Consider the following 25,473-nt stretch of genomic DNA (forward strand, 5'->3'; position numbering starts at 1 on the left):
GACCCCTTTAAAATAATCAGAATCTGCATAGCTGCCATATTTATTAATGGCATAACCTGACCATGCAGATAAAATAATTAAAATAAATGAATAACTAAACAATTATAATAATAAAAAAATAATATATTAGATTGCAAACAAAATGTGTTACATGCCCTAGTCACCCATACATGAATGTCTTTCATACAGGGATTTGGAGAGGATTAATTGCTTTGACGTCTTTATTTCGAGGATAGAAACGCTGGAACTTCATTCACAGTGGTGAGTTAAAACCTTTGACATGCTGTGAGAATTTCTGAACAACTTTAATTTGTGCCTTATGGAGTTGGAGGATTATTCCCCAGAAAGCATGAACCCATTAAAGAGGGTCGAAAGGTGAAAGCCTGTAGCTCTCATTAAAAATAGAGTGAGTTTGGTGCTGTGAATGGGCAAAATAATATTCAAATCCAAACTCACCAGCTGCATGTAATCTTATGAAGCCATCTTGAAGCAAAATAAGTCTACATTTTTCCTGTGGTAACTGTTGCTTGAGAGTTTCACATATTGCAATGTTATGTTTCACAATAGATATAACTAACAATAGTGACCAGAAGGAAATGTGAAGGACAAAAATCAGCAATGAAGACAATGGAAAATTCTTCTATTAATCAAAACAGTCCAATTGGGGTTACATTACAGATATTCCTAGAAGTTAATCAATGATGTTTCAGAGTTGCTAGCTGAGCTTATTTTCCTTTCCATTCAAAACAAGATCTGAAATCTCTATAAATTCAGATTTAAGAATGAAAGAGGTTTGGTTTCTGTTGATCTTAAAGTGAACAAATGTGATAACAATTGGAAAACAATTACTGTCAACCCAAACCAGAAATGCTCTCAAGTGCTCAAATAACAGCAGTCTTGATCTTTGGGATCCATCGAGATGCTCTTGACATTTGACAGTCAACAGTCAAAACCTTAAAAGTAGGTGATGCACTGACTCTGGCACATAACACATACTTTTCACCATTAAATCAAATCCTGATGAATAAAATTCACATAATATTCAGTTTTAATGTCACATTTTGTAAGTTAAATGGCTTGCGAATGCTGTTTTGTGTTGATTTTAAGTGCTGCCAAATCATACGGTGGAATGCCAGGCGTAAAATGGACAGCCATGCTTTTTCAATAAGCAGTTCAGCTAATTCAGTTACACTTGAGACTTTATTTATATTTATACATGCTATCTATAATTAGATGGCTTGTCTTTGGAGTCCATCGCTCCGTTTGAAACCTATAAAGACTAATTAAACATAGTGTCGGAGGATAATGTGACGTACGGATCTCTCCTGCAGCACTCCCTGTTGTGTTTTTCCTCTCTTGTGTTTCTCATCCCTTTGGACTTAATTTGATTCTCTTCTGAAATGAAAATGACTGCCGGGTATTTTTGTGTTGTAATTAGTACTCTTGCTAACTGAGCCGGGACAGTTTTGGACTTAATTATGCATCACTGTAATTGATTTGATAAAGGTGCATATGCTTTGGGTCCTTTCTACTCATTATGAAACTGTGCTTGGGGTTGTTGTGAACTTTAAAACACACTTTTAGCAAAGCAGTTGTAACTATATAGTATTGATGTGGACACTTTTAGAAATTTAACCCTTACAGTCCCAAGCTTAGAAATTCATTACTTTTTCCACACTTTAACAGAAGCCATTAGTTATCAAACCAATTTTGTTTAGGCAAAATTTGCATTGGGTAATAATTTGGGAAATCACTGCAAAATTGCAATGCAATGCACTTTTCTAAGGTTGGGTCCCTGGGGGGACCCAACCTTAGAAAACACATCCATTTAAATGTTGCAATTTAAATGGATAGCTAAATCAAAAATGAAAATTCTGTAAACATTTACTCACTCTTTTGATTTGAGTTAAAAAAAAAAAAAAAACCTTTCACCTCTGAAACACAAAAGAAGAAATTTTGAAGAATGTTTCTGTTTTTCTCCATACAATAAAAGTCAGTGGGATCCTAAACAAACATTTTGGTTCCCTTTGACTTTCATCGTTTGGAAGGGGGGAAAAAAGAAAGAAAGTGTTTTAAAAGTCCACATGGCCAAAAGTGTCCATAAGTTGAAAAAACAACCACTTACTAAACAACAAACACTCATACCCTGCATTCTAATTTAGCATCTTGTTTATTATTTGGCCCTGGAGTAAGATTAGATTTGTACTACTGGTAGACAGACATCGAAAAACATCGGTCGAAATGTAATCATGAGTTGGAAGGCAGGGGCTTACAAAAGCCTCCAGGGTTTTTAGTCATCGAAGATGAACCACGAGGATGACAATGAACCGCATTCATGATGCAGCTAATTCTCGAACACTCCAGGAGAAGATAAACATAGCTAATGAAACATAAATGAATCACTGACTCGCTTGAAGATTTAGTTTTGTTCTCCAATAAACAAATCAAGGCTGGTAGCTGTTTGACAGTTAAATCAACAAGGATGTCATAAAAATGCATTTTTATGAGGAACAGAACACCCATTATATGATCTGTGAAATGCCTCAGTTAATGGATTTAATTGCAGCGTGCTGTAGGACCAAAGTGCTTTAAGTTCTGAAGCCGCCTATAGAGTTAGACATGATTAAAGGCTTTGATTTTTCCACTAATTTACTTACTGTAGCACTCAACCAAGCATTGCTAATTTCATTTCACATGAGCCTCGGTTTGTTTGCATATGGAGAATTGCAGATTCATGATCACTGCAGTCCAAAAAAAAACGTGAGCTAGTGTTGCATCAAAGCTTGTAACGCGCAGAGGACCATCACATCCAACTCACGTACATGATATTGTTGTTAAAATATGGAAACGAAGAGCGTTTCCCACCTTCAGGGAGCTCCAGCAGGGGATGATGGGTAAGTGTTTGTATGTGTGCAAAGAACAGAATATCGTCTCAATAGCAAGTTTTCAGCAATTTTCAGCTCTGTTAGACCATGTTTGCCATGGTATTCCCCTCTTGGCAATACAGTACCTTGGAAGGAAAACAGCCTTTAAGATCAACATTGCCTTCAGGAAGTCAACAGGACCACATTTATAAAGTACTACAAAGCGAGGTTGTGTACAAAGGAAGTAGAGTGCACCTCATGAGACTGAAGATCTCAAAACATCAATAGAGGATGACATGGGAAAACAGGCAATGAGACTAGAAGGAGAAATATATTAGGCCTATGTGTTAATACAGTCAACAAAATTACTGATGAAAATGTTCCTAAACAGCTTTTTTTAGGCATGTCAACAACAACGAATGTATGAAGACAGAATATATGAAAATAAGGCGATACATAAGAACAAACTGCAAAATGGAGGCATTTAGACATCACCAGAATGAATATGGGAAACATTAAATCCATTATGTGCAAATTAGAAAAGGGTAACTGATTTTGGTAAACTGTAAAGCCCCGTTCACACCAAGAACGATAACTATAAAGATAACGATATTAGTGTCCACATCAGTATCAACTGTTTATTCTAAGCGCACGCTCATCTGCTGCTTTAAATTCTCAAGCTCATTACAGCAGGATGGATTCTGATTGGCTGTCAATGTCTTTAGCGTCCATCAGCTGGAAAAAAAAAATGTTCTGAAAGTGATTCCAATTATATAATTTCTCTGTGCCTTTATCATTATAGTTGTGGTGTGGACTCTGCTATTCTTTAATGTTGAGAACGATTTTCAGAACTGTATTTTTATCATTATCTTTATAGTTATCGTCCTTGGCTTGAACAGGCCTTGACGTGGTGTTGTTGAGTTTGGTGACGCTACAGTATATGTGCATCTTTTCATTTCGACCAAAACTCTTTCAAAAGTATGAAGCAGAAGAGATTAGACGCCACAAGAGTGAATTTGGGTAACATTAAAGCCATTCTTTGTGAAATAGTTAGTGGGAACAGATTTTGGTAACCGGTAACACTTTGTAGTCAGATTTGGTGAGACTGCTGTATATCTGCAGCTGTTTTCATCAGACCAAAATGCTTTCTAGAGGATGAAACAGAGCAGATTAGACATCACTAGAGTTAAAATCAAACAAAACACAGTAATTATAAAACAAAGCAAATCACATCAAACCAAAATGCTTTAAAGACTATTAAACAGATAACATAATATATAACAAGAGAGCATTCCGTTAACAACAAACCAGTTAAGTGCAAAAGATTTTAAACAGAGGAGGTCAGATATAATGAGAGAGCATTTCGGTAACAACAAAGCTGTTCTGTGCGAACTAGTGAAGGGTAACAGATTTTGGTAACCTGTAACACTGGGTTGTCAGATTTGGTGACTCTGCTGTATATTTTTAACTATTCGCTTTAGACCAAAATGCTTTCTAGATGATCAAACAGAGATTATACGTCACCAGAGAAAATTTGGGTAACATTTAAGTAATTTTGTGTGAAATAGAGGGTGTTAAGAGATTTCAGTAACCTGTAACATTGTATTGTTGAATTTGTTGATCTTGCTGTGCAACTGTAAAAAAAAAAAAAAAAAAAAAGCTTTCTAGACCATGAAAAAGAAGAGAATAGATATATTTGTAGCTGTTTACATCTGTTCAATCAAATCAAAGTGCTTTTTAATATACAGAAGAGATGAGTCCGAGGAGCATTATAGTCAGTCCGACCAAAATTACAAACAAAATGAACAAAATTAAAAATTAAATTAACCTGCTTAATCCACCCACATAAATTCGGCAAAAACCCCCAAGAACTTAGAGGAATCCATCAAAGACCATTCAATCGCAAAAACCTGCATGCTTGGAATTAAACACCATCCGAAGATTAGAATTCCACCCGCACTCCTGATTAAACCAGAGCAGTGCGTTTCATTGATTGGAGGAATCCATCAAAGACCATTCAAATGAGTAATAGGAGAGGACCCTCGGAATATCCCATCAAGGTCTTGAGGGCAAGGGGGAGTTCAGTCGTACCCTTCATTGCAGTTCCTGACACGCCATGAGCAGGAAATTAATTAGGACTGGGGACAAGACGCAGAGTGAGTCCATTACGCTACGGGCGGACATAAACACCCTGCGTGACCCTTAAATCAGCAAGCAGGGTGCTGTATGAGAACCCCATCCCTCCCCACCCTTCTATTGATTCAGCCCACTCATTAAAGCCTCGACACACACCATAACGGCTCACACGGCTCCATACATCAGCAGCTGAAGCACAATATAATGCTCTCGGTATTCAATCTGGTGAAGAGAAAACATAAACGCAAGTGCTAGGCCCAGAGAAAAGGAAGTGAGTAAAAGGAACTTCAGCATTTTCTAACTTTCTGACGCTCTCAACATTTCCGCCGCCCCTCTTTCAGTCCCACTATGACCTGCTACTAAGCTCCAATAAAGAATTAATTAAAAACACCCACTCATCTTCGTCCCATTGGACACGCATGGTCAGGTTTGGAGTTACTGCCGCACTCCAAATAAACACAGTGAGTGAATTAGACTCAACCCTCTGTTTCCGTTATAAGAATTTGATGTAAACTTACAAATAGGTTGGTACAAATAGGGGAAATTATAGAGCCGAATTAATTAATAGGCCAACATACCGTAACAAGATAAACATTGGCGTCGTCTGCTTGTTTGAACTGCTACTTGTCATCACTGGCTGTGCACAGTGCTAAACTGTATATTTGTTTATTGGTGCATTCTGGGTATGTGCGTTTAGGACAGTTTGCTTCCTGCTCTTGTCTATTTGCTTATAGCGAGTATGTGTGTTTGTGTGTGTGTAAAAGTGTAAGATGTTTTGCCATTACCTCATTTTAGTCATCGCAAACACTGACAACACATTAGCTGAGTCAGAGTCATCACTCAGCCACTCGCTTTCATACTCGCACTCTTCCTCTGAGGCCATTCACTCAGTCATAATGGTAGAAAATGCTGCTTTCTCATTAAATTCATTGGTTGCAACCGAAGCTCAGTGTTCTGTGTCAAAAAGGTTGAAAAGGTGGTTCAAATTAATCACATTTAACTGCATATCAATATGTGATAAGCCTGCAAATGAAAGACATTAAAACATTAAATCACTGTAGCAGTAACTCAATAATTAAATTAAAACCTCATTAAATAATAAACTTATTATTTAATTTAGATTAAATCAATTCCTTGAGGATGCAGAATTGCATTTTGAACGCAAGGAAAAATTTTAATTGAATATCATATAACTGTCTTTTGACTTTAAAAAAATATATAAAGACAGAATAACAGAAAGTGATATGGAGATATATAGAATCAATTTACGAACTAGATAGATAGATAGATAGATAGATAGATAGATAGATAGATAGATAGATATTTAGATCTAAAACCATTAAAGGATCGATAAATCAGTCCTTGAGCATGCAGGTGAACAGAATTCAACACAAACTTGTTCTTTTTGATACAAATTTATTGCAAATATAGAAATAGATCTTTTGTACAGAAATTGAGAGACAAAGAATGAGAATCATCACCAAATAAAGAACAAACAGAGCAATGAATGTCACATTTAACAATGGACCAGTGTTCAACTGAATCAACTGTATTTATGGGTCCATGCAGAGGGAAGAATATTTCATACATGGATCCAAAATCAATCTCCCCTTCATCATAATGAGGTGCGAAAGAGCTTCTAGCTCTGGTGATCAAAGCGGACATAACCTGTGACCTCTTGTCCAACATCTTGTTCTCTTTCGGAGACACGGGGTTAATTAAGTACAGGGAAACCAAGAGGCCAACAGTCATATCTTGATGTGAAATCCAATTACTCAAAATCATTGTAACAGCTTATTTTTTATTTTGAATGCCAATCTCAAATTGAGTATATTGATGGGATGAAAACACAACTTCATCAGACACTCAAAGACTCCCAAGGGTCAAATGGACTTCTGCAACCAGCAGATATGCTATTTCCGCCATCCCACATGGGTTGGAGCAAGAATGTGTCCAATCGATTGCGGCTGGTGGAGTTTATTTGTCAGATGGATCGAACTTGGTCCATCATAGTCTCTGAGCAAGTGGTTTTCAGACTTACAACTCCCAGATTATACTGTGAATTATACATAAGTATCTCACAATTAAGTCATCAAGGGATAAGGTTTTCCAGAGAAGGTCAACTGTCATAAGAATTTGTCCATTTTTCTTGACAAGGAATCGAATGAGTTGACGAATTATCCTTTCAGTACTTGTTTTGACAGTTCAAAGATGCTTTCATTATAAACCTCTCTTAAGAAAGCAGTTGAAGACAAGCCTTCTGGGATGTCTGAAGATCAATAACTAGGAGAGGTGATTAATCAATGCTGTTAAAACATTAAAGAACAACAAAGACTTCAGCACAAGAGGAACTCTACCCAAATGTGCGAGATAAACTTCACTCTTGAATGTGTACTGACTTCTCTACATTAACCTCTTGCTAAGTTAAGATACTTAAGTAGTACATAAACATCAGGTAGAACCTGAAACAACACTGAACTACATGTATGTTGATGAAATGGGTTGGAAATGCCACTGGAGACAACAAATAACCATGGTGACACCGAAACCAATTTACCATAGGACCCTCATCAAGGGTTCACCACTATATCTGCATTACATTAAATATGTAAAATAATTAAATAAAGAATTAAGTGAAATGCTAAAGCAATTTCTGCATTCCTGGGTCAAACACTGAGGGGGTGAGTTGGCATTAATTAGTGAGGGGATTAATTTGCAAATGCTAATAGTTTGTTGTCAGCATTCTCAACGGTTGACCTCTCCGACCAATAAATGCTCATCTTTTTTAAACAGGGATGCATGTGAATTAACCCCACTAGTACTAAGTGAAAACATTAGATTAGTTAGAGTTGAGTTGTACGATAAATGCCAACGAAAATTAAGGGTACACGGTAACATTTACAAAGTTTGATGTAAATGGTCACGTTTGATAATGACCTATCGTTTTATCAAGTAATTGATTCATTTACTGAGACAGTTGAATACATTATACATGTAAATGAGTTTAAATGTAATGGCAATGGAAGCAATGCCTGAAAAAAGTAAGTCAATAAAACCCGGGGGAAAATAAAATGACAAAACATCACAGAAAAAACTCTGAATTTCAGTTTCATAGTGTTTTTGACACACATCCACTCAATATACACAACAATAAATTCTAGGCTCATTGAAAATACAGGAAATCATGCAAATATAACACTTTATTTCATTTTCATGTCTTATTTTTTCAGTCTATAGTTTCAGTCATCTTAATTACAGATCATTGCACGACCCCGACCATTTAAAAAAAAACAAAAAACAAACCCTCCCCAAATACACTCTGTACCCACCCTCAAAAAATGATATACAGAACAAGCTTGGTAGAAAAACAGTCATAGACTCTTTACAAAATTCACAGATGTTTCGCATTTCCTTCATTTCAATAAGTGACTCCATTCAGGTGACCTAAACATTGTAAACTTGACTTATTAAATGCATGTTGACAGAATAAATAAATTAACAAAAAGACAATGCACAAACACATAAATCAATCTTAATATGGTTCATAGCCTAGATGATTATTTTAAAATGCCAGATTCCCACAATGCACTCCTGATCAGCTCTAGGCAACAACTACAAGCAACCATTGGCCTTTATGCAAGTTTGGAAATACATCACTTTTTTTATGATTAACTTTCAGTGTTTAAGATAAAACAAGAGAAGGAATTTGCAATATCACATAAATCAAATCAAAAACGTGAAAATGGGAAACTGCATCATGGTATCCGTTAACTTGAATCAATACAGCGCTTTTCAGGCTGTCACCAACAGATTGCTATGCTGCGCTAAATCCAAGATGATCATCTCCAGCATATTATGCATGCAGAGAGCACAAGATCCCACATGCTGGCCGTAGACTCATTTAGAAACCGCTGGAATTAGACACATTCCAAATATCACACCCGGCAAGAGGTTGAAAACACGCTGCTTTGTAAAATTACCCTCTCTTCGGATGACCGTCAAATGTGAACCAAGGAAAATGAGTTGCCTGATTGCTAGTCACTCACTTAGCATATGTGAAACCATGCCACACACAAAATAAACAAACTACACGTTTCATAACAAGCTAGCATGCTAATCCTCACACTGTCAGGCAACAAACATCTCTATCTACAGAGAATCTTTAGCATGATGCTAAGTGCTTTGTTAGCAGCTTTGTTTGTTGGCAATTTCAAACCTCATTAAATGATATTACTGGAAACTGATAGCGCCACCACAGCTAGGCTAGCTTATGTAGTGCTAGCTTCTTCTATGCCTGATTCCCCAATCATTAAAGCTTTTGAAATTGGGTCAGAATGATAAAACGGGCACGATGAAAGCGCCAACTAGGCCAACTAGGCTCTTTTATTTAGGAGTTGTATTATCCTCTTCATTTGGGAATGCTTTTTCAACCAAACGCTGAGAGAAAAAGACAGAACTTAAACAAAAGCTAGCAAGGACTAGCCTATATGGCTGGAATTAAACCAGAAGTGGTATTTTATGTGGTTAATCAAGATGATGGGGATCCTGGATTTTTAGATTTTTTTTTTTTTTTTAAGAATGTATTATCTGCTAAAAGGCTCTGAACTGACAAAAACGGACAGGCCATCTATCTCCATTACAGTAACATTGAGATTATTCCGGTAATATGGCTATTTGACATAAGCGAGTTAATGACTTTGATAGTGATCTTTAAAGAGGTTCATGGAGGTTCACTGAAGATTTGAGCATGACTATTTAAAAAAAAAAAAAGCAAATGAGGTCCATTTTGAATTCATTACTTACAATACGGAGTAGCACTAAGCCATCAGCAGGGTTTTAGAAATAGTGGACATAAAAGGCCTCATTTATTGGTCTTATCTACTTATGTACTGATAACAGCAGAGCCATCCTTGAGTCTGCATTAGCACATACTCGTATAGCCCTGTCTGAATCCATCAACTCAACTCAACTCAAAATAAAAGAACTTAATAAACAGAACTAAAACCGACGTAGGTCAGAGCAAGGCAAACCAGCAGAAAGGGCAAAGCAATTTAATCATAGGTGCATATGGTTGGCTTGTACATTCAGAGCATTTAGAATGAAATTTTGACCATTTACATAAAAGTTTATTAACATACAGTACACTACTGTTCAAAAGTTTGGGGTCTCTAGGTCTCTTAAGCTTACCAAGGCAGCATTAATTTAATCAAAAATACAGTAAAAACAGTAATATTGTGAAATAAAATAGATGTTTTTACTATAATATATTTTAAAATGTATTTTAAGTCTTCAATATCACATGATTCTTCTGAAATCATTCTAATAGGCTGACTTGGTGCTCAAGAACAGAACAGTATTTATATATATATATATATATATATATATATATATAAAATTTAAAAAGTCTTTACTGCCCTGTTTGATTGATTTATTGCATCCTCTCTGAATTACAGTATCAATTCATTTAAAAAAAAATATATAAAAAATAAAAAAAAACAATGATCTTACTGACCTCAAACTTTTGAATGGTTGTGTAGAAATAATAATACTAAAAATAGTTAGTTAAATGTTTAGTATGGTCATGCGATATGATGTCAACTACCCAAAAATATATCACAAATTCAAACATTTTTCAGTCGTGTAGTTCAGCATAAACCCAAAATGCAGTTGTAACCACAATGTGCTTTTCATGTATTGCATCTGCAAATATCTGCTCCCTCAGCAAAATGTTAATTTAACCATTATTTTAATTTAAAAACCAAATATACCATACACTAAAACCAAATAAAAAAATTAATAAAATACCAACAAAACATCAACAAACAACATTCCTCTTCATCTGACATTTAAGTCCTCTTATTTTCCAACCCCTCACCTCTAACCACCTTGAATATGGAGACAATTTCTACTATCCGAACAATTCCCATTGGATAAAGTCCTATCCCACGCTATGTTCTGATCTCAGTGAATATCCTGTTTCACTTAAAAACCTGCACCATTCCACTAGTAACATGGTTTGCAAATGCCATTTCAAGCTGACTTTTAAAGTGAGAGGAAAATCAAAGAGCAAAACCATGTCCCTTACTTTAAGAGGATTTGTGTTTTCCTCCTCTTCCTTCTCGAGTGAATATCTCATTGTGTTTCCTCTTTTTTTTTTTCTCACTCACTCTAGTGTGGCACATCCACTTTGCATGTTTCTAAATGGAACATCAAGCCCGGAGGTCGAAACAAACCACTTTTTGAATTTTCACCAAAACTCTTTTTCACATTTATCGCTCTCTCAAACTCATACGCTGGTACATGTATAAAAGTCATTCTCGTTGCAATAACCGGAGGCCCTTAATTTAGTGATCGTGGAAAGCAGTATTGTGCACATACGGCAGGATATGAGTGAAAAAACTAATCTCTTTTCCTGTTGCGTATACGCCACGTCTCTGGGGTTCCTTGCAACTATCGAAACATTTCACTCAACTCTGAATGAAATATTCAAACCATCTATAGCTCAGAAACCTCAAAGGAGTCGGAAAATGCTGTAAGGGTGTTCTTGAATTGATGAATAAAAAAATTAGACGCCCCTATGGTCATCAGGAAAAGATTGATTGCCTGGTTAAACAAGAAATGGACGCATCTAACACATGAGAGAGGTCGTAAAAATGCTTTTGGCCAATATCTCTGCCTATCCGGACTGATCAATGCAACTTGCAAAATAAACCGTATTTATTATTACTCCAAGGGGCTGCAAATATGAAATTGAATGGTATATTTTCTCAACAAAGCTGAGATGCTGTAAACTTATGTATTTGTCTAACAGTCTACCAGTCTTGACAGCTAATAACAAAACAGACAGAAAAGAAAACCTATTGAGGGACATTTTAATCTTTTCACGGCATGATAAAAAGCAGCAATCCCTCGGCTTTGGCATATAGGGGTAATTAAATCCCTGCTTAGGGTGAAAAGCATTACAGACGCCATTTCCAAAAGACCCCCTGTAGGCCTTTTCCTCAAAACTGGCATACACAAAGACATATTCAGTCATACAAAGTGTATATAACAGAACTTTTCGCAACCTGACAGAACTTACAAGACCTAGGGAAGTTTGATGTTTGAGGCACATTAAAAATGAATCGGGTTGAGCTGTGCCTTGAGCCCCATCTTTGGCGTTTTAACTTTTTGTCTGTTTTCTCTCAAAAATAACTGTGGAATTGTGTCTGTTCCCGTTTGCTCAGTGTAGCCCACAACCTTAACTTGACCCTCACAGTATGAAGGCGGCTGCATTGTCTTCCTGTTAAACTTTTAGACATTGCCTGCCCTACAAGACGTGTGGAGATGTTTGGCAGACTTGACCTGCAAAATTTGAATAGATGGAGTAATGTTTGTTATTGAAACATGAAAGTTGGTCTTTAAAGTGCCTTTAGGCTGTTGTAGACTGTGCCAACTCAATTCTGATATAAAATCAACATGAAACAGCATCCAAAACCAATTGTATCTCTCTAATGTGCTACAACAGGATATTCAATGAGTTTTTTATGTACTGGGAAATGTTCGAATTGGAAAAAGTGAGCGATACATACCAGAATAGCAAGCCTGACCTCTTGAAGCAAAGCTGTTGAGGAGACTTTTGGGTTTGGATGTAGACATGGAAGGTCAAATTCGCCCTCAAGAGCTTCTCGATGGTGTAAATCTACCTTTACTTGTCATTTTGCTATCTTACGTTAACTTTAAACAAAATTACCAAATTAACTACTAGAAAAGTAGGGATTTACATAAAAGAAGTTGGAATAATGTATAGATGAATTATGCACCAAAAAAGTAGAGTGCATGGTAATAGTTTACACACAAAAAAAGTCAGTTTCTGAAAAAAAAAAAAAGGAATAATGCAAAGCTGCCATAAAAGCAACTGACTTCATAATCTACATCAAACCTGATCTTATTACTGAAGCTATACTTATAACATGTGCCGATCCATCGCTTGCTTAAATTTGTTCTCTTCCCCAGGCTCGGTTCACTTATTACTCAAAAATTGTTTGACTGAAAGGCATGCAAAACTTGAGCCTCAATCACAGCGGGTTCTTCTCTAAGGTCTTGGTTAACCTGCTGAGTTAACACCCATCTCAAGATAAGGGGGTTGGAAATGCTCTGTGATTCGAGTCTTTTTGCATTAAACCCGGAGTGGTGCCATGGAGAGTGCGAATGACATTTTATTCCTTGTTCTGGTGTCTAATCAGGGGTCTTGAGGGGGCCTGGTCTGATTAAAGCAGTTGAAAGTACGTAAAGCTCATTAAAATAAGAAAACCTTTCTGTGTTTTCTAACCGCACACCAAATTCATTTCATCAAGGCTTCAGGAGCATAAGCATGAACACTAATGAGGAATAGAAATATGAAAGAGAAATTGCTGGCACTATACATTAGCAGGGAAAAAAGGAGGGGAAAAAACGAGCAAAAAGGCTTCATCACACTTTGAACATGCAACTAAATTTGACAAGTGCATCAGAGGACAATGGTTGGTTTTGAAAGGCTTATTATCTCCATGGACAAGATGGTAGGAGGCCAGAGAATTGTGGGCCGTGAGTCTTTCTCTGCTTAAAACTTTATTAGTGGGAGGACGGAAATTGTTGAAACTATGCTTCTCTGTAAAACCGTATAGATAGGGGAACTTTACTCACCCATTTTGTGGGTGTTACAGTGGCATTTATATGAGCTAAACTGCTTTATTTATTTATTTTCTGAGATATTTCCAGTAAGTTCCAGATTCAGCTGTTAGGAAACCTGCAGAAAGTCATTGTTTTTATGCAAATCAATACAGCCCCAATTTAAATGATCCATTAATTATATTAATTTGGACACAATTAGGATGCATTAAGGTAAGTAATATAACTAGGAACCAATCAAAACGCTACCCACATCAAAATTATGCAAAAGCATCTGGGTTTGGCCTTGAGTATACATGATCAGGAGGGCATTCTGGCGGACAAAAATGAATCCATTATGTTAATATATAGTGTCCTCTGAAATTAAAAATCACATTAAATAAACGCCAACTACAACAATGACATTTCAATCACAAAACAATGCAGTTACTTTGACAAATAAATAACAATCTTACAAATGTTTGGCACCATCCTTTAAAATATTTCGCTCTTTGTTTTAGTGCCAAGAGGGCACTTTTAAGACTATGTGTCTGTAAACTTATACATTATGTGTAGATTGTTGACTCTGCATATGCCTTTGTGTATATGTGTGTGAGTGTTTGTATGTACGTGTACACATACAGCGATTTTGTTTTCACTGGACATACCCATAAGAAATCTAATACTACTTGTACATATACTATATGTAACCATTGTTAGTATAGATTGTTCTCTTGTTGGTTGTGTGTTTGTCACAGTTTCACAGTCAGCCATCAGTTACATCAAGACCATACACACATATAAGTAACCAAAAAAAAAAAAAAAAAAAAAAACTTTGCAGGGAATCAAACCACAAATAACTCATTCCCATATGCTAACAATATACTTAAAACATTCCAAGAGCATAATAATTTATCTCCAATTGTCTTAGCTTGGTATCTCCCAACCACAGTGCAATAACGCAAGCCTTGAGGCTGTTTAGAAAACTCATCTCCTAACTGAATTTAGGAAAATAGTTGGGGGGAAAAACAACTTTTGGAGTCTTAAAAAGGAATAAATGAGATTTCAAGAAAGCTAATGATGGTGGAATATATGCATGTGTGGGTTTGTCGTTTTGTTGCAAGCTCTTGCTATGGGTCTGTGTTTGTCAGTGATATTCATATCAATCCATGTACACTTTGTTCACATACTCTTCAATTCTCACACTATTCTATACAGATACACACAACAAAAACAAAACATTAGCTTAAGCATTAATATAGCTTCTTTCTTAACAGGGTACCCAATGTTCATCTTGTCTTTTCTCATAGACTGTGATTGACTGCAATCTGGAGTTCCCTCTGAGAGGTTTTAGTAAAATCGCTCACAAGGCAAACCTTTGAATTTTGACTTGACAGTGTCAATTCTCAATTACTGAGCATTGATTTTGAACCTTGAAGGACGATGTGACATATTATTGATGTATGCTGAGAGTTCATAAGTTAAAACACTGGCCAAATGTGACTGTAAAATGAAGATCAATTTCCATGTACACTTCTAATGCTGTTTTCACTTAAAGGGACACTCCACCCCAAAATGAAAATTGTGTCATTAATCACTTACCCCCATGTCGTTCCAAACCTCTAAAAGCTTCATTCGTCTTCGGAACACAATTTAAGATATTTTGGATGAAAACCGGGGGGACTGTGACTGTCCCATAGAGTGCCAAGTAAATAACAGTGTCAAGGTCCATAAAAGGTATGAAAGTCATCGTCAGAATACTCCATCTGCCATCAGACGTGCAATCTGGGTTATATGAAGCAACAGGAACACTTTTTGTAAGCAAAGAAAACAAAAATAATGACTTTATTCAACAATTCCTTTGTAAACTTCCTCCTCTGTGTCTCTCCGTATCACCGTATGCTGCATATGCTCTTCTGTGTCATCCACGCCACAAGGATGCGCTGTTTCTACATGTATTTAGCTTTGATTTGAAAGAAAACAGCGCATCCTTGTGCCGCATTCTGACGATGACTTTCATACCTTTTATGGACCTTGACACTGTTATTTATTTGGCAGTCTATGGGACAGTCACAGGCCTCCTGGTTTTCATCCAAAATATCTTAAATTGTGTTTCCAAAGACGAACGAACGGCTTTGGAACGACATGGGGGTAAGTGATTAATGACAAAATTTTCATTTTGGAGTGGAGTATCTCTTTAATGCTGAGAAAACGCTGTGCATGTCAACCATAATTTATTGAGATCTACATTCATTAGTTAACAACAAATCTAACAAATCGTAATGTTTGCTGTCAAAAAATACCCTTGCCAGAAATTTCAAAGCCAAGAAGCCTATTTTGTAGAGCTTGAGGTGTATTTTTAACCCAATAAATTGCTCTAAAGAAGAAGAGCTTCAGCTTGCCTTTTATTGCCACGGGCGAACCAGAAAAACTCCAGGGATGCATTCTGGGTGATGACCTGACCGGAAAGGGCAAGATTAATTTCAATCACTTCTCCAATCTGGCAGTGTTAATAATATTAGCACCTCTGTGGCCTCTTGACTCCTCTGCTGCAAATTACTAATTAATTTTCCCTATAAAGTCATGCAAGGACAATAATATGTTGTTAAAAAATGAGATGTGGGAAATAATTAAATTTGTTTCATACAATCCCTAGCTTGACCACAGCCGACATTAGTTCAAGAGAAGTGGGTTATAACAGGAAACAGAAGGCCAGATCAATAGGGAGAAATAACAGCAGGGCTACTATAGTATTCAATGAAAGTAGACCTGGCCAAGTAATCATTGAAAAGCAAATATGGCATCGATTCTGTGGAATCAATGGCATATATATATATATATATATATATATATATATATATATATATATATATATATATATATTATATATATATATATATATATATATATATTACACGTATTATATATATATATATATATTTTACACGTGAAGACTGTTCAAGGTTTTCTGTGCCTGTCATAAGCTTAATAGGTCATTGGAAAGTTTTACTCAAACACCAGCAAGACAGTTAGTATGAAATTATATGTTTATCATTTCATGAAATTATAGCTTCCAAATTAAGTTTGCCATTTTGTGTAAGTGTGTCATTGAGTTAAGCTTTGGCATTTTGCCTCGCAGCAGGCTAAACAAAGCAAACTCTTTGTGTAACTTCCCTTAATATTTAATACATAATGGTAACCTTGTGTATATCAGCCTATTACTACATTGGGGTCTATATCTAGCTGCACTTTTAGAATCAAACTGAGACATAAAGCTTCCATTCTTAAACCCCATTTTACTCTTTCCCTTCTTAGAATTAAGTAAAAACAGTCTAAGGTCTCCACAAATTAACAAAAAAAATGTCTTTTGAGGCTGGCTGTGCCACAAACGAATGCCAAAAAGGAATTAGCATTGTTCATTTTATCGAATTGCCACACTGCTTGAATATAAAGCATGTCCAAATGGCTGCCTCTGGTTTGATAACTGTGTCCCACACATGCTGTGTAAAATTTGTGTAGGTGTCTCAAATCAATGATCACCATCGCTCGAGACTACAGTCAGGCATTTGTAAAATCCATGTTTTTGACCTGTGGCTTCAGCAAAGCGAAACTCACAGGGTATCCATGTTTTGACCAGTTATCACCATCGCTCGAGACTACAGTCAGGCAGTTATCACCATCGCTCGAGACTACAGTCAGGCATTTGTAAAATAAAACCACTAATTCTTCATTTAAGACTATTATCTTGTCAAACTACAGTGCAAGAGAGCATAGGTGGTAAAATGGAAGGATTCTAAACTGAAACTACATGCCTTTTTAAGTGCCACATTTCCTGTGCATTTCAGGTTGGTTGCTTATCTATGCCTTAATGAGCTTGGAACACTCTTAGGTTTTTTTTTTTTTACCTAAGAGTATACCAGTTTTAGTGGGTATTTGCTATTGCCCACCTGATCAGAATTACTTTTATGAGAGACTTGATGAGATTTTAAGTGCTTCTAATTTCAATATTGGACAAGAGATAATAATTATGGGGGACTTGAATACGGATATGCAAAAACATGATACTTCAATTTATAAACAATTTAATTTATTTTGGGAATCATATGCATTGAAACAGATTATTGTGGATCCTACTAGTATTATGCATAAAACTAAAACTGTCTTTGACATTGTATTGGTATCTGATAAGTCTAAGGTTTGTAGAAGTGGTGTTTTGGATGCTGGTATTAGTGATCATTGTATAGTGTATGTAATTAGGAAATCTAGGAGAGAGGCTATAAGGCAACATAATACAGTAAAATTCAGATCTCTTAAAAAAATACATTTTTTACAGAAGAACTTAGTAAGGTTGACTGGACTGAAGTGTTGCAGTGTGATGAGGCGGATATGGCCTGGGATAGGTTTCGGATAAATTTTTTAGAAGTTTTGAGTAAGGTTGCACCTTATAAAGAAATAAGAATTAAGCAAAGGACTGAACCTTGGATGAAGGATAGTATTGTAAAGGCAATTAAGGAGCGTAATGATAGTTTAAAGGTTTTTAAAAGGGATAGAAGTAATGATAATTTTGAGATATTGAAAGGTAAAAGGAATGAGGTAAGAGATAATGTAATAGAGGCAAAAAAAAAAAAAAAAATTTTAAGGATAAGATTAGTGAAATGAAGCAGGATTCTCAAAAATTATGGAGAATATTAAATGACTTAGGGTATCAGGAAAAGACTAAGATAAAATGTTCTAAAATTAGCCTTAATGTAAATGGAAGATTGATATCTGATCAGAAAAAGGTAGCAAATCATTTTAATATATTTTTTACAACAGTTGCAGAAAAATTGGTAAATGAGCTTCCAGCACAAATTGGTATACTTAATGATAAATTAGTTAAGGAGTATTACGCTTAATGCAGAGTTATGCCGGGAGGTTTGTTGTTTACTAAAGTAAATGGAGAGTAACATTTTTAAGAAAATCTTAATCTTAAAGGGATACTATCCCCAAAATGAACATTTTGTCATTAATCACTTACCCCCATGTCGTTCCAAACCCGAAAAAGCTTCGTTCCTCTTAGGAACACAATTTAAGATATTTTGGATGAAAACAGGTAGGCTTGAGACTGTCCCATAGACTGCCAAATAAATAACAGTGTCAAGGTCCAGAAAAGTATGAAAAGTATTGTCAGAATAGTCCATCTGCCATCGGTGGTTCAACTGTAACATTATGAAGCGACGACAATACTTTTTGTACACGAATAATACAAAAATAATGACTTTATTCAACAATTTGTCTCCTCTGTATCACTCCACATCAGCATAGTGCCATTTTGGAGAATCTGAACAGTACGCAGGCAGCTTACGCTCTTCTGTGTCAGTGGCGCCACAAGGATACATTTTCTGCATATATTTACATTTGATTTGAAAGAAAACAGCCCATCAGTGCAGCCTGCCTGACACAGAATAGCGTTTTATTCGTGTATAAAATGTATTTTTGTCGCTTCATAATGTTACGGTTGAACCACTGATGGCAGATGGACTATTCTGACAATGATTTTCATACTTTTCTGGACCTTGACAGTTTAATTTACTTGGCAGTCTATGGGAGGGTCACAGGCCTCCCAGTTTTTATTCAAAGTATCTTAAATTGTGTTCCGGAGAAAAACAAAGCTTGTACGGGTTTGGAACAGCATGTGGGTAGGTTATTAATGACAAAATTTTCATTTTGGGGTGGAGTATCCCTTTAAAAGTAGTAAAGCAACAGGGTTAGATAATATTTCGGTGAAGTTTCTTAAGAATTCAGACAACTTTTTTACTCCAGTGGTTACCCATATTATAAATCTTTCAATTTGTCAAGGTACGGTTCCTGATGAGTTAAAGCAAGCAAGAGTTATTCCCCTTTTAAAGAAAGATAGTAGGTTTGAGTGTAATAATTATAGGCTGGTGTCAATTTTGAGTGCATTATCAAAAGTGATGGAAAAGATTATTTTTAAGCAGACTGAAGACTATCTTCTAAAACATAATATATTGTATGAGTTTCAATCTGGTTTGAGGAGGAAACACTCCACTGAGACAACAATTTATATTTAATGGATTATATAAGGAAAGAAATTGATAAAGGGAAGTTAAGTGGGATGGTACTGATTGTCTGACCATTTCATATGGGGTACTGCAAGGGAGTGTATTATGTCCTTTACCTTTTAATATTATATATTAATGATTTAAAAATAGTCCGTTCAAATAAATTTTTATAATATGCAGATGATGCAGCAATAATTGTGTTTCATGAGAGGAAGGAAAATATTACAAGTGTATTAAGTAGAGAGTCTGAAGAGGTCTCCAAATGGTTTTGCCATAATAAACGATCTTTACATTTGGGGAAAACTTACATTTATTATTTGGCTCAGCTGCTAAATTGAAAAAAATGCTTTAGATTAGAGGTAAAGTTTGGAGATCAAATTATTACACCTAAACGAGAAGTAAAATATTTCGGTTGTGGTTTGGACAGTAATTTGATAGGAGAAAAGATGGCTGCTTTAGCTCATTCAAAAATTTGTAATCAAATAAAATTTTTAGCAAGACAGGCGGCTTTCTTAGATACTGAAATATTAAAAATGTTGGCTGGTGCATTAGTGCAGTCAAACTTTGATTATGCTGCAGTTTTTTGGTATAGCGGTATTTCAAAGAAATTAAAAAATAAATTGCAGACTGCTCAAAATAAGTTGTGCAGGGTTATTTTGAAAGTACATCCACTGATGCATTTGTGAGATGAAAATTATAGGTAATTTGTTTTGTTTTTTTAAGTCGAAAAAAGGGTAACTTTAAAAAAAAAAAACATTTGGTGATGGTGTTTAAGATATTAAAGAAAATGGTTCCAAAGTATCTGTTGGAATATTATGTATTTGTAAGAGAGGTTCACTGTCATTCTACAAGGGTGAGTAGTAATGATATAAATCCTTGTAGGTTTAAGAGTGAAATGGGAAAAAAATTATTATTACTTTTTTTATACTAGCTCGGTTGCTTGGAATAAATTACCTTGATGTATTCAAGAGATACAAGTTGATAGTAATTTTAGAAGGGAAGTTAAAAAATGGTTGTTTTATCATTGATGTTTTGAAGTTTGTGTGGTGAGTTTCTGAACTTGATGTGGATAGCATTCCATTTATGATTTGTCTGTCCATTTTTTCTTTAAATACAGAGGACCACAATGGAAATAAGCCAAATGCTTTTTTGTGTATTTTATCCTTGACAATTTTGAAATGTGTATGAATTAGTCTTTGTGGAATTTTTTGTATTATGTTTTAAATTTTGTCAAATAAAACAAACAAACAAACAAACAAACAAACACCTGCTTAATTCTGTCTCTTTCAGAACACTTGTCTCTGTGGTGGCCTATAGGGACCAAAGCACCTGCTTGATGGAGTCTCAAAAGTCATCGGTTCTATTCTTCACAACCTCTCCTCCTGCTGTCATGTCTCTCACAAGAATCACAGTTTCTGCTGTGCTGACACCCCCTTCCAGTAGTCCAGAATGTCATGGAGATCCTCATCCTTTGCAAACTGCACTTTCTTTCGAAGAGCATGGCCAGCGGCTATGTAGGCCTCCTCACGGGGGCTTTTCTTGTATGGTCGGAAGCGCTCCCAGATTTTAAGCGTGCTCTCAGAGGAGTACTCAGGGCTAGAGGAATACCCTGAGTAATTATGGTGGCGGGGAGAAAGCTGTGAATAGGCAGTGTCCTTCTTGGTGCGAGTGAGAGGCTTTAAAAAGGAGACTTTCTGGGCAGGGGAGTCAGTGGCACCCTCATAGTAGAGGGCGGGGAAGGAGTGTCGGTGCTCTGAGCAGTGGTAGTCTGGGTGCACCTCCAAGTGGTGCTGCTGAGCTGTGCTGCCCCCACCTCCAACCACAACACCACACCCACCCGAACCACCACTGCCACCACCGGCTCCCCCTCCACCCCCGCTGCCACCATCTCCTCTGCCATTACTGACTCCCTGAACCCCTATTAAGGGCAGCCTCTCCAGTGGTTCCCCGCACCGAACAGGGCTGCCTTTCTCAGGATACTTGCATGGCTCTGTGCTTCGAGGGTCAGGGACGTCCACACTGAAGACCCGAGCACTTTTGACAGAGCCACCGGAAGAAACGCTGCAGCGATTTTTAACAGAGTTTATAGGAACAACTGAAGCATCTGCACTGAGTTGTCTCTGCAATGGCCGTGATGCTGTAGCTGGGGGTGGGTCCCTGTAGGGAGGAGAGAGAAACCCACCTCCGCTGATGCCAGGCCGTTCAGAAAGGGGCAAAACAAGAGGAACAGGGGGTGGAGGACGGATTTTAGGGGACGACATGATCTGGCATGACTCTGTGATGGTAGGGGAAAGTGGAATTAGCCCCCTGGCTAAGGAAGGGACACTAGGAGTTGGTGGAGAGGCAGTGTTATCCGCTGTAGTTGCAGTGGCCGCAGCTGCTGCCACAACAGCTACAGAGTCTAGTTTGAGCGCATCAATGCAGTTATTGATAATCTGATTTACCTTGTCCACCTCCTTGGCAATGGTGGAGATCTCTGATGTTGAATCTCGGCCATCGTCATCAGATTCATCTCCTCCATTAAACCCATTTTCATCCCTTGTGATTTCATCCCCACACCTTGTTACAACTCCATCTCTTACTCGCTCCTCTCCTCCTGCTGACATTCTTACATCCATGTAGTTGCCCTTATTGGCAGCCATGGCTTCTGAGAAAGCTGTAGCCATCTTCTCCACTTGTGGAAGGGAAGAAAGTCGAGAAGAGGTGGTGTTGGCTGAACTATGAAGGATGCCCAAGCTGGAGGATGCTGACTGTGACAACTTGCCATGGTGGTGTTGATGATGAGACTGGTCATGGAGTTTCTGCAAGGCCGTAGGATCCTTGGCTGCTGCAGCAGCTGCTTCTGGCCCATAGCGCATCTCTAAGATAGTTTTCTTAACACTAATAGACTTTTCCTTTTCCTCCTGCATTCGACGCCTACGTAAGCAGTAGTACACCAAGCCCAACACAATGACCATCCCAAACAGGCAGCCTAGAATGGTCATAATGTAATGGGTGGTGGTAGAAGGGGTTGCTCGCAAGTCATCAGATCCAAGAGCCCGAGTTGCAAAATACAGACAAGTGTGATTGTACCGCTGGGAATTGCGAATGGAGGCAACACAAAAGGTGTAATTTGTGTGGGGCTTTAGGTTGTTTAGTCTGATAATCTCTTTCTTGTTCCTTAAGTTCATGACCTCTGACACAAAGGTGTGGTTATACTGCACTAGAATATACATCTTACTGTAGGGTTTGGGTATTTGAACCAAGAGGGATGCAGAGGAGAGGGAGACTGTTTGTAACTTAATGGTGGGGCTGTATGTTGGGTCTGTGGTTGATGAAGCTGTGGGCTGGTGATAAGGTCCCATCTGATCATAAATATCTATCCCCATCCCAGAAGAGTCTAAGTCAGGAGGCAGGGCTGTTATGCCACCAACAATCACTCCACCTTCACACATGGATGACAGGATAGAACGGGCATTTCTTCCATGATTACCTCTAGGACTCAGGAGAGGGTAGCCAAAAAGTTCTTTTGGAGTCTCACACTGGAGCCTGTCATAGGTGTGAGTGACGTTGTCAAATGCCTCTAGCCAGATAAGGAAGCCATTCAACTCACAGCCACAATGGAAAGGATTTCCAGCCAGTTCACACACTATTAGCCGTCCACCCAAAACAGTGAAGGTGGAGGAATCCAGCCTTGTTATTTTATTAGAGGAAAGATCAAGACTGCTAAGGCTTGGGCACTCCCAGAAGGCATTGGTTGCAATTACCTCAATAAGGTTATGCTGCAGATACAGGCACTGCATTCGACCCAACCCTCGCAGCATCCCCTCAGTGAGGTTGGTTAGCTTGTTATATCCCAACTGTAAGACCTGTAGATTGGCCTGTCCTGCGAAGGCACCATCCTCAATGTAGGAGATTTCGTTCTTGGTAAGGTTGAGGTCAGTAAGGTTGGTGAAGCGGTTGAGGGAGCTGAAAAAAATAGCTTTGAGCTTGTTCTCATTCAGCCGTAAGTCATGGACGGTGTTGTTAATATGCTGTGGGATTGTCTCATATGGAGGCTGGTTCTGACTGCAGATTGCCAGCCACACATAGCCTTTATCCCCCTCAATTAGCCAGCAGTCACCCCGGACAAAAGAAGGTGCATGGAGGAGGAGAAAAATAGGGAGAAAGAGGATGAGAACGCAGGGTGGAAAAGCACAAGATAAGCTGAATCTGCAGGCCATTTCTGAGCAAAAAAACAGGATTTGTTTTGATCAAGGTGGGAAATGAAAGAAGTTAGGGCTCAAAATAAGAAAAATGATCACAGGAGATGGATGGCCAATAGGATTACAAAGACACAGGTTCTGGGGGGGAAAAGTGTCTTGAGGGCAGTCACAGCTGTTCAGGGACCATAATGCCAAACATAGTCCCCATTTTACGTGGTCCGTGTTATAGGTTTATAGTGTCGCTTGCCACAGCTGTAACTCATAGTCTTTAATTTCTTGACTCCTCTCCTTTTGAATCGCTGAGCAATGCTTTCAATCTGTCAGTCTTTGGATCTGTACAAGAGACAAAAGGTGGGAAGAGAAAATTAAGAAAATTAATGATTATGCTTTAATTATAAACAAAACCAGGTTTAGAAGACCATTTATGTATTCAAATTTCTAAAGCCATGAAACTTTGTCTTTGCTGTGCTAGTTTTATAAGTCAACAATGTTTTATTATGCAAAACCATGCTGGTACAACTAAACAATAAAGGCTCAAAACTGTTCTAAAAGAAAGCATAAATGACAGCATAATTAGGGACCAGACTGTAAAACAGCCATTAGTCTTTGTAAGTCACTGAGGTATTACAGTGCCTCTGAGGATTCATTTAGGATTTCCATTATCCAAACAACACAATTCTACATGTCACTCTTTTGCAGAAAAAAAAAGTTGGTTTCCTTAGTTATAAAAATACATAAAACATCTTGGTAGCACAGCTAAAGTGGCTTGACAAAACAGCAATGTGCGTGTTTATATGTGCTTGTGAGTTACTTGGTATATGTAATTATGCACTGGAAAGTTTAGGAATTAGTAAATAGGAGGTTTAAGCTACAGTTAGTGTCATAGTAGTGTACAGGTAGTGTCATAGTAGTGTTCAGGTACTTTCTAAATGCCACAATACCAATACTGTCCCAGCAACTCCTTCTACAAGTATTACCAATAAAAAACAGCACAATGTTAACAAAACTTTCCATACTTGAAATGTAGTGGTATATTTTGGGTCTTTATAGCAGTTTGACACTATAGATATCAAGCCTCAGGTTAATTTTGTAACTTCAAAGAAATCTGTCTAATAAATCACTGAATGCTCAACAGGCCTCCTGCTAATGTTAATTTATCCATTTCTTTAGACTTCCTGAGACACCGCTCACACAATGTTTAATTCATGCTTTGATTTAAATCACACAGAACAAAATTTTAACAATCCTTTACATTAGACTACAAATATTGTCATGAAATCGTGCATAATAAAACCCAAGCCACACCGCACAGCCACTCAGTCTGGAATTCAAGCATCCAATTTTACAATAGTCACTTCTCATTCCTAAAGCCCTCACAGAAACATAGAACCCATTTCCCCTGGTGCCCATGCTCAAGATTGAAATTGACAGTTCAATTCCTTAACTGACGTCAACTGATTTACCACTGACCCTCAGAGTGTGTCATAACCATGGGATACTCTCGTAACTGTCAATCTTTCAGTCCCACAAGACTGAAATGTGTGTGCAGGTCTTTTTATCTCTGTAGGAACAACATTTGGTAAGGAGTTTTACAACTCT

General features: G+C 37.3%; 1 protein-coding gene across 4 annotated transcripts in view; it reads right to left on the reverse strand.

Moving 5' to 3' along the window:
- Positions 1-19,294: 19,294 nt before the first annotated feature.
- Positions 19,295-25,473, reverse strand: part of LOC122141800 (protein phosphatase 1 regulatory subunit 29-like) — a 125,537-nt gene continuing 119,358 nt past the window's right edge. For all 4 annotated transcript variants that reach the window (XM_042749963.1, XM_042749964.1, XM_042749961.1 and 1 more), the window contains one exon: positions 19,295-24,207. In XM_042749963.1, coding sequence (XP_042605897.1) covers positions 21,097-23,892 — 2,796 coding nt within the window. In that variant the 5' untranslated portion in view covers positions 23,893-24,207 and the 3' untranslated portion in view covers positions 19,295-21,096. The remainder of the gene's footprint in view (positions 24,208-25,473) is intronic.

This window comes from Cyprinus carpio, chromosome B22, assembly GCF_018340385.1.
Source record: "Cyprinus carpio isolate SPL01 chromosome B22, ASM1834038v1, whole genome shotgun sequence".
NCBI classification, from domain to species: Eukaryota; Metazoa; Chordata; class Actinopteri; order Cypriniformes; family Cyprinidae; genus Cyprinus; species Cyprinus carpio.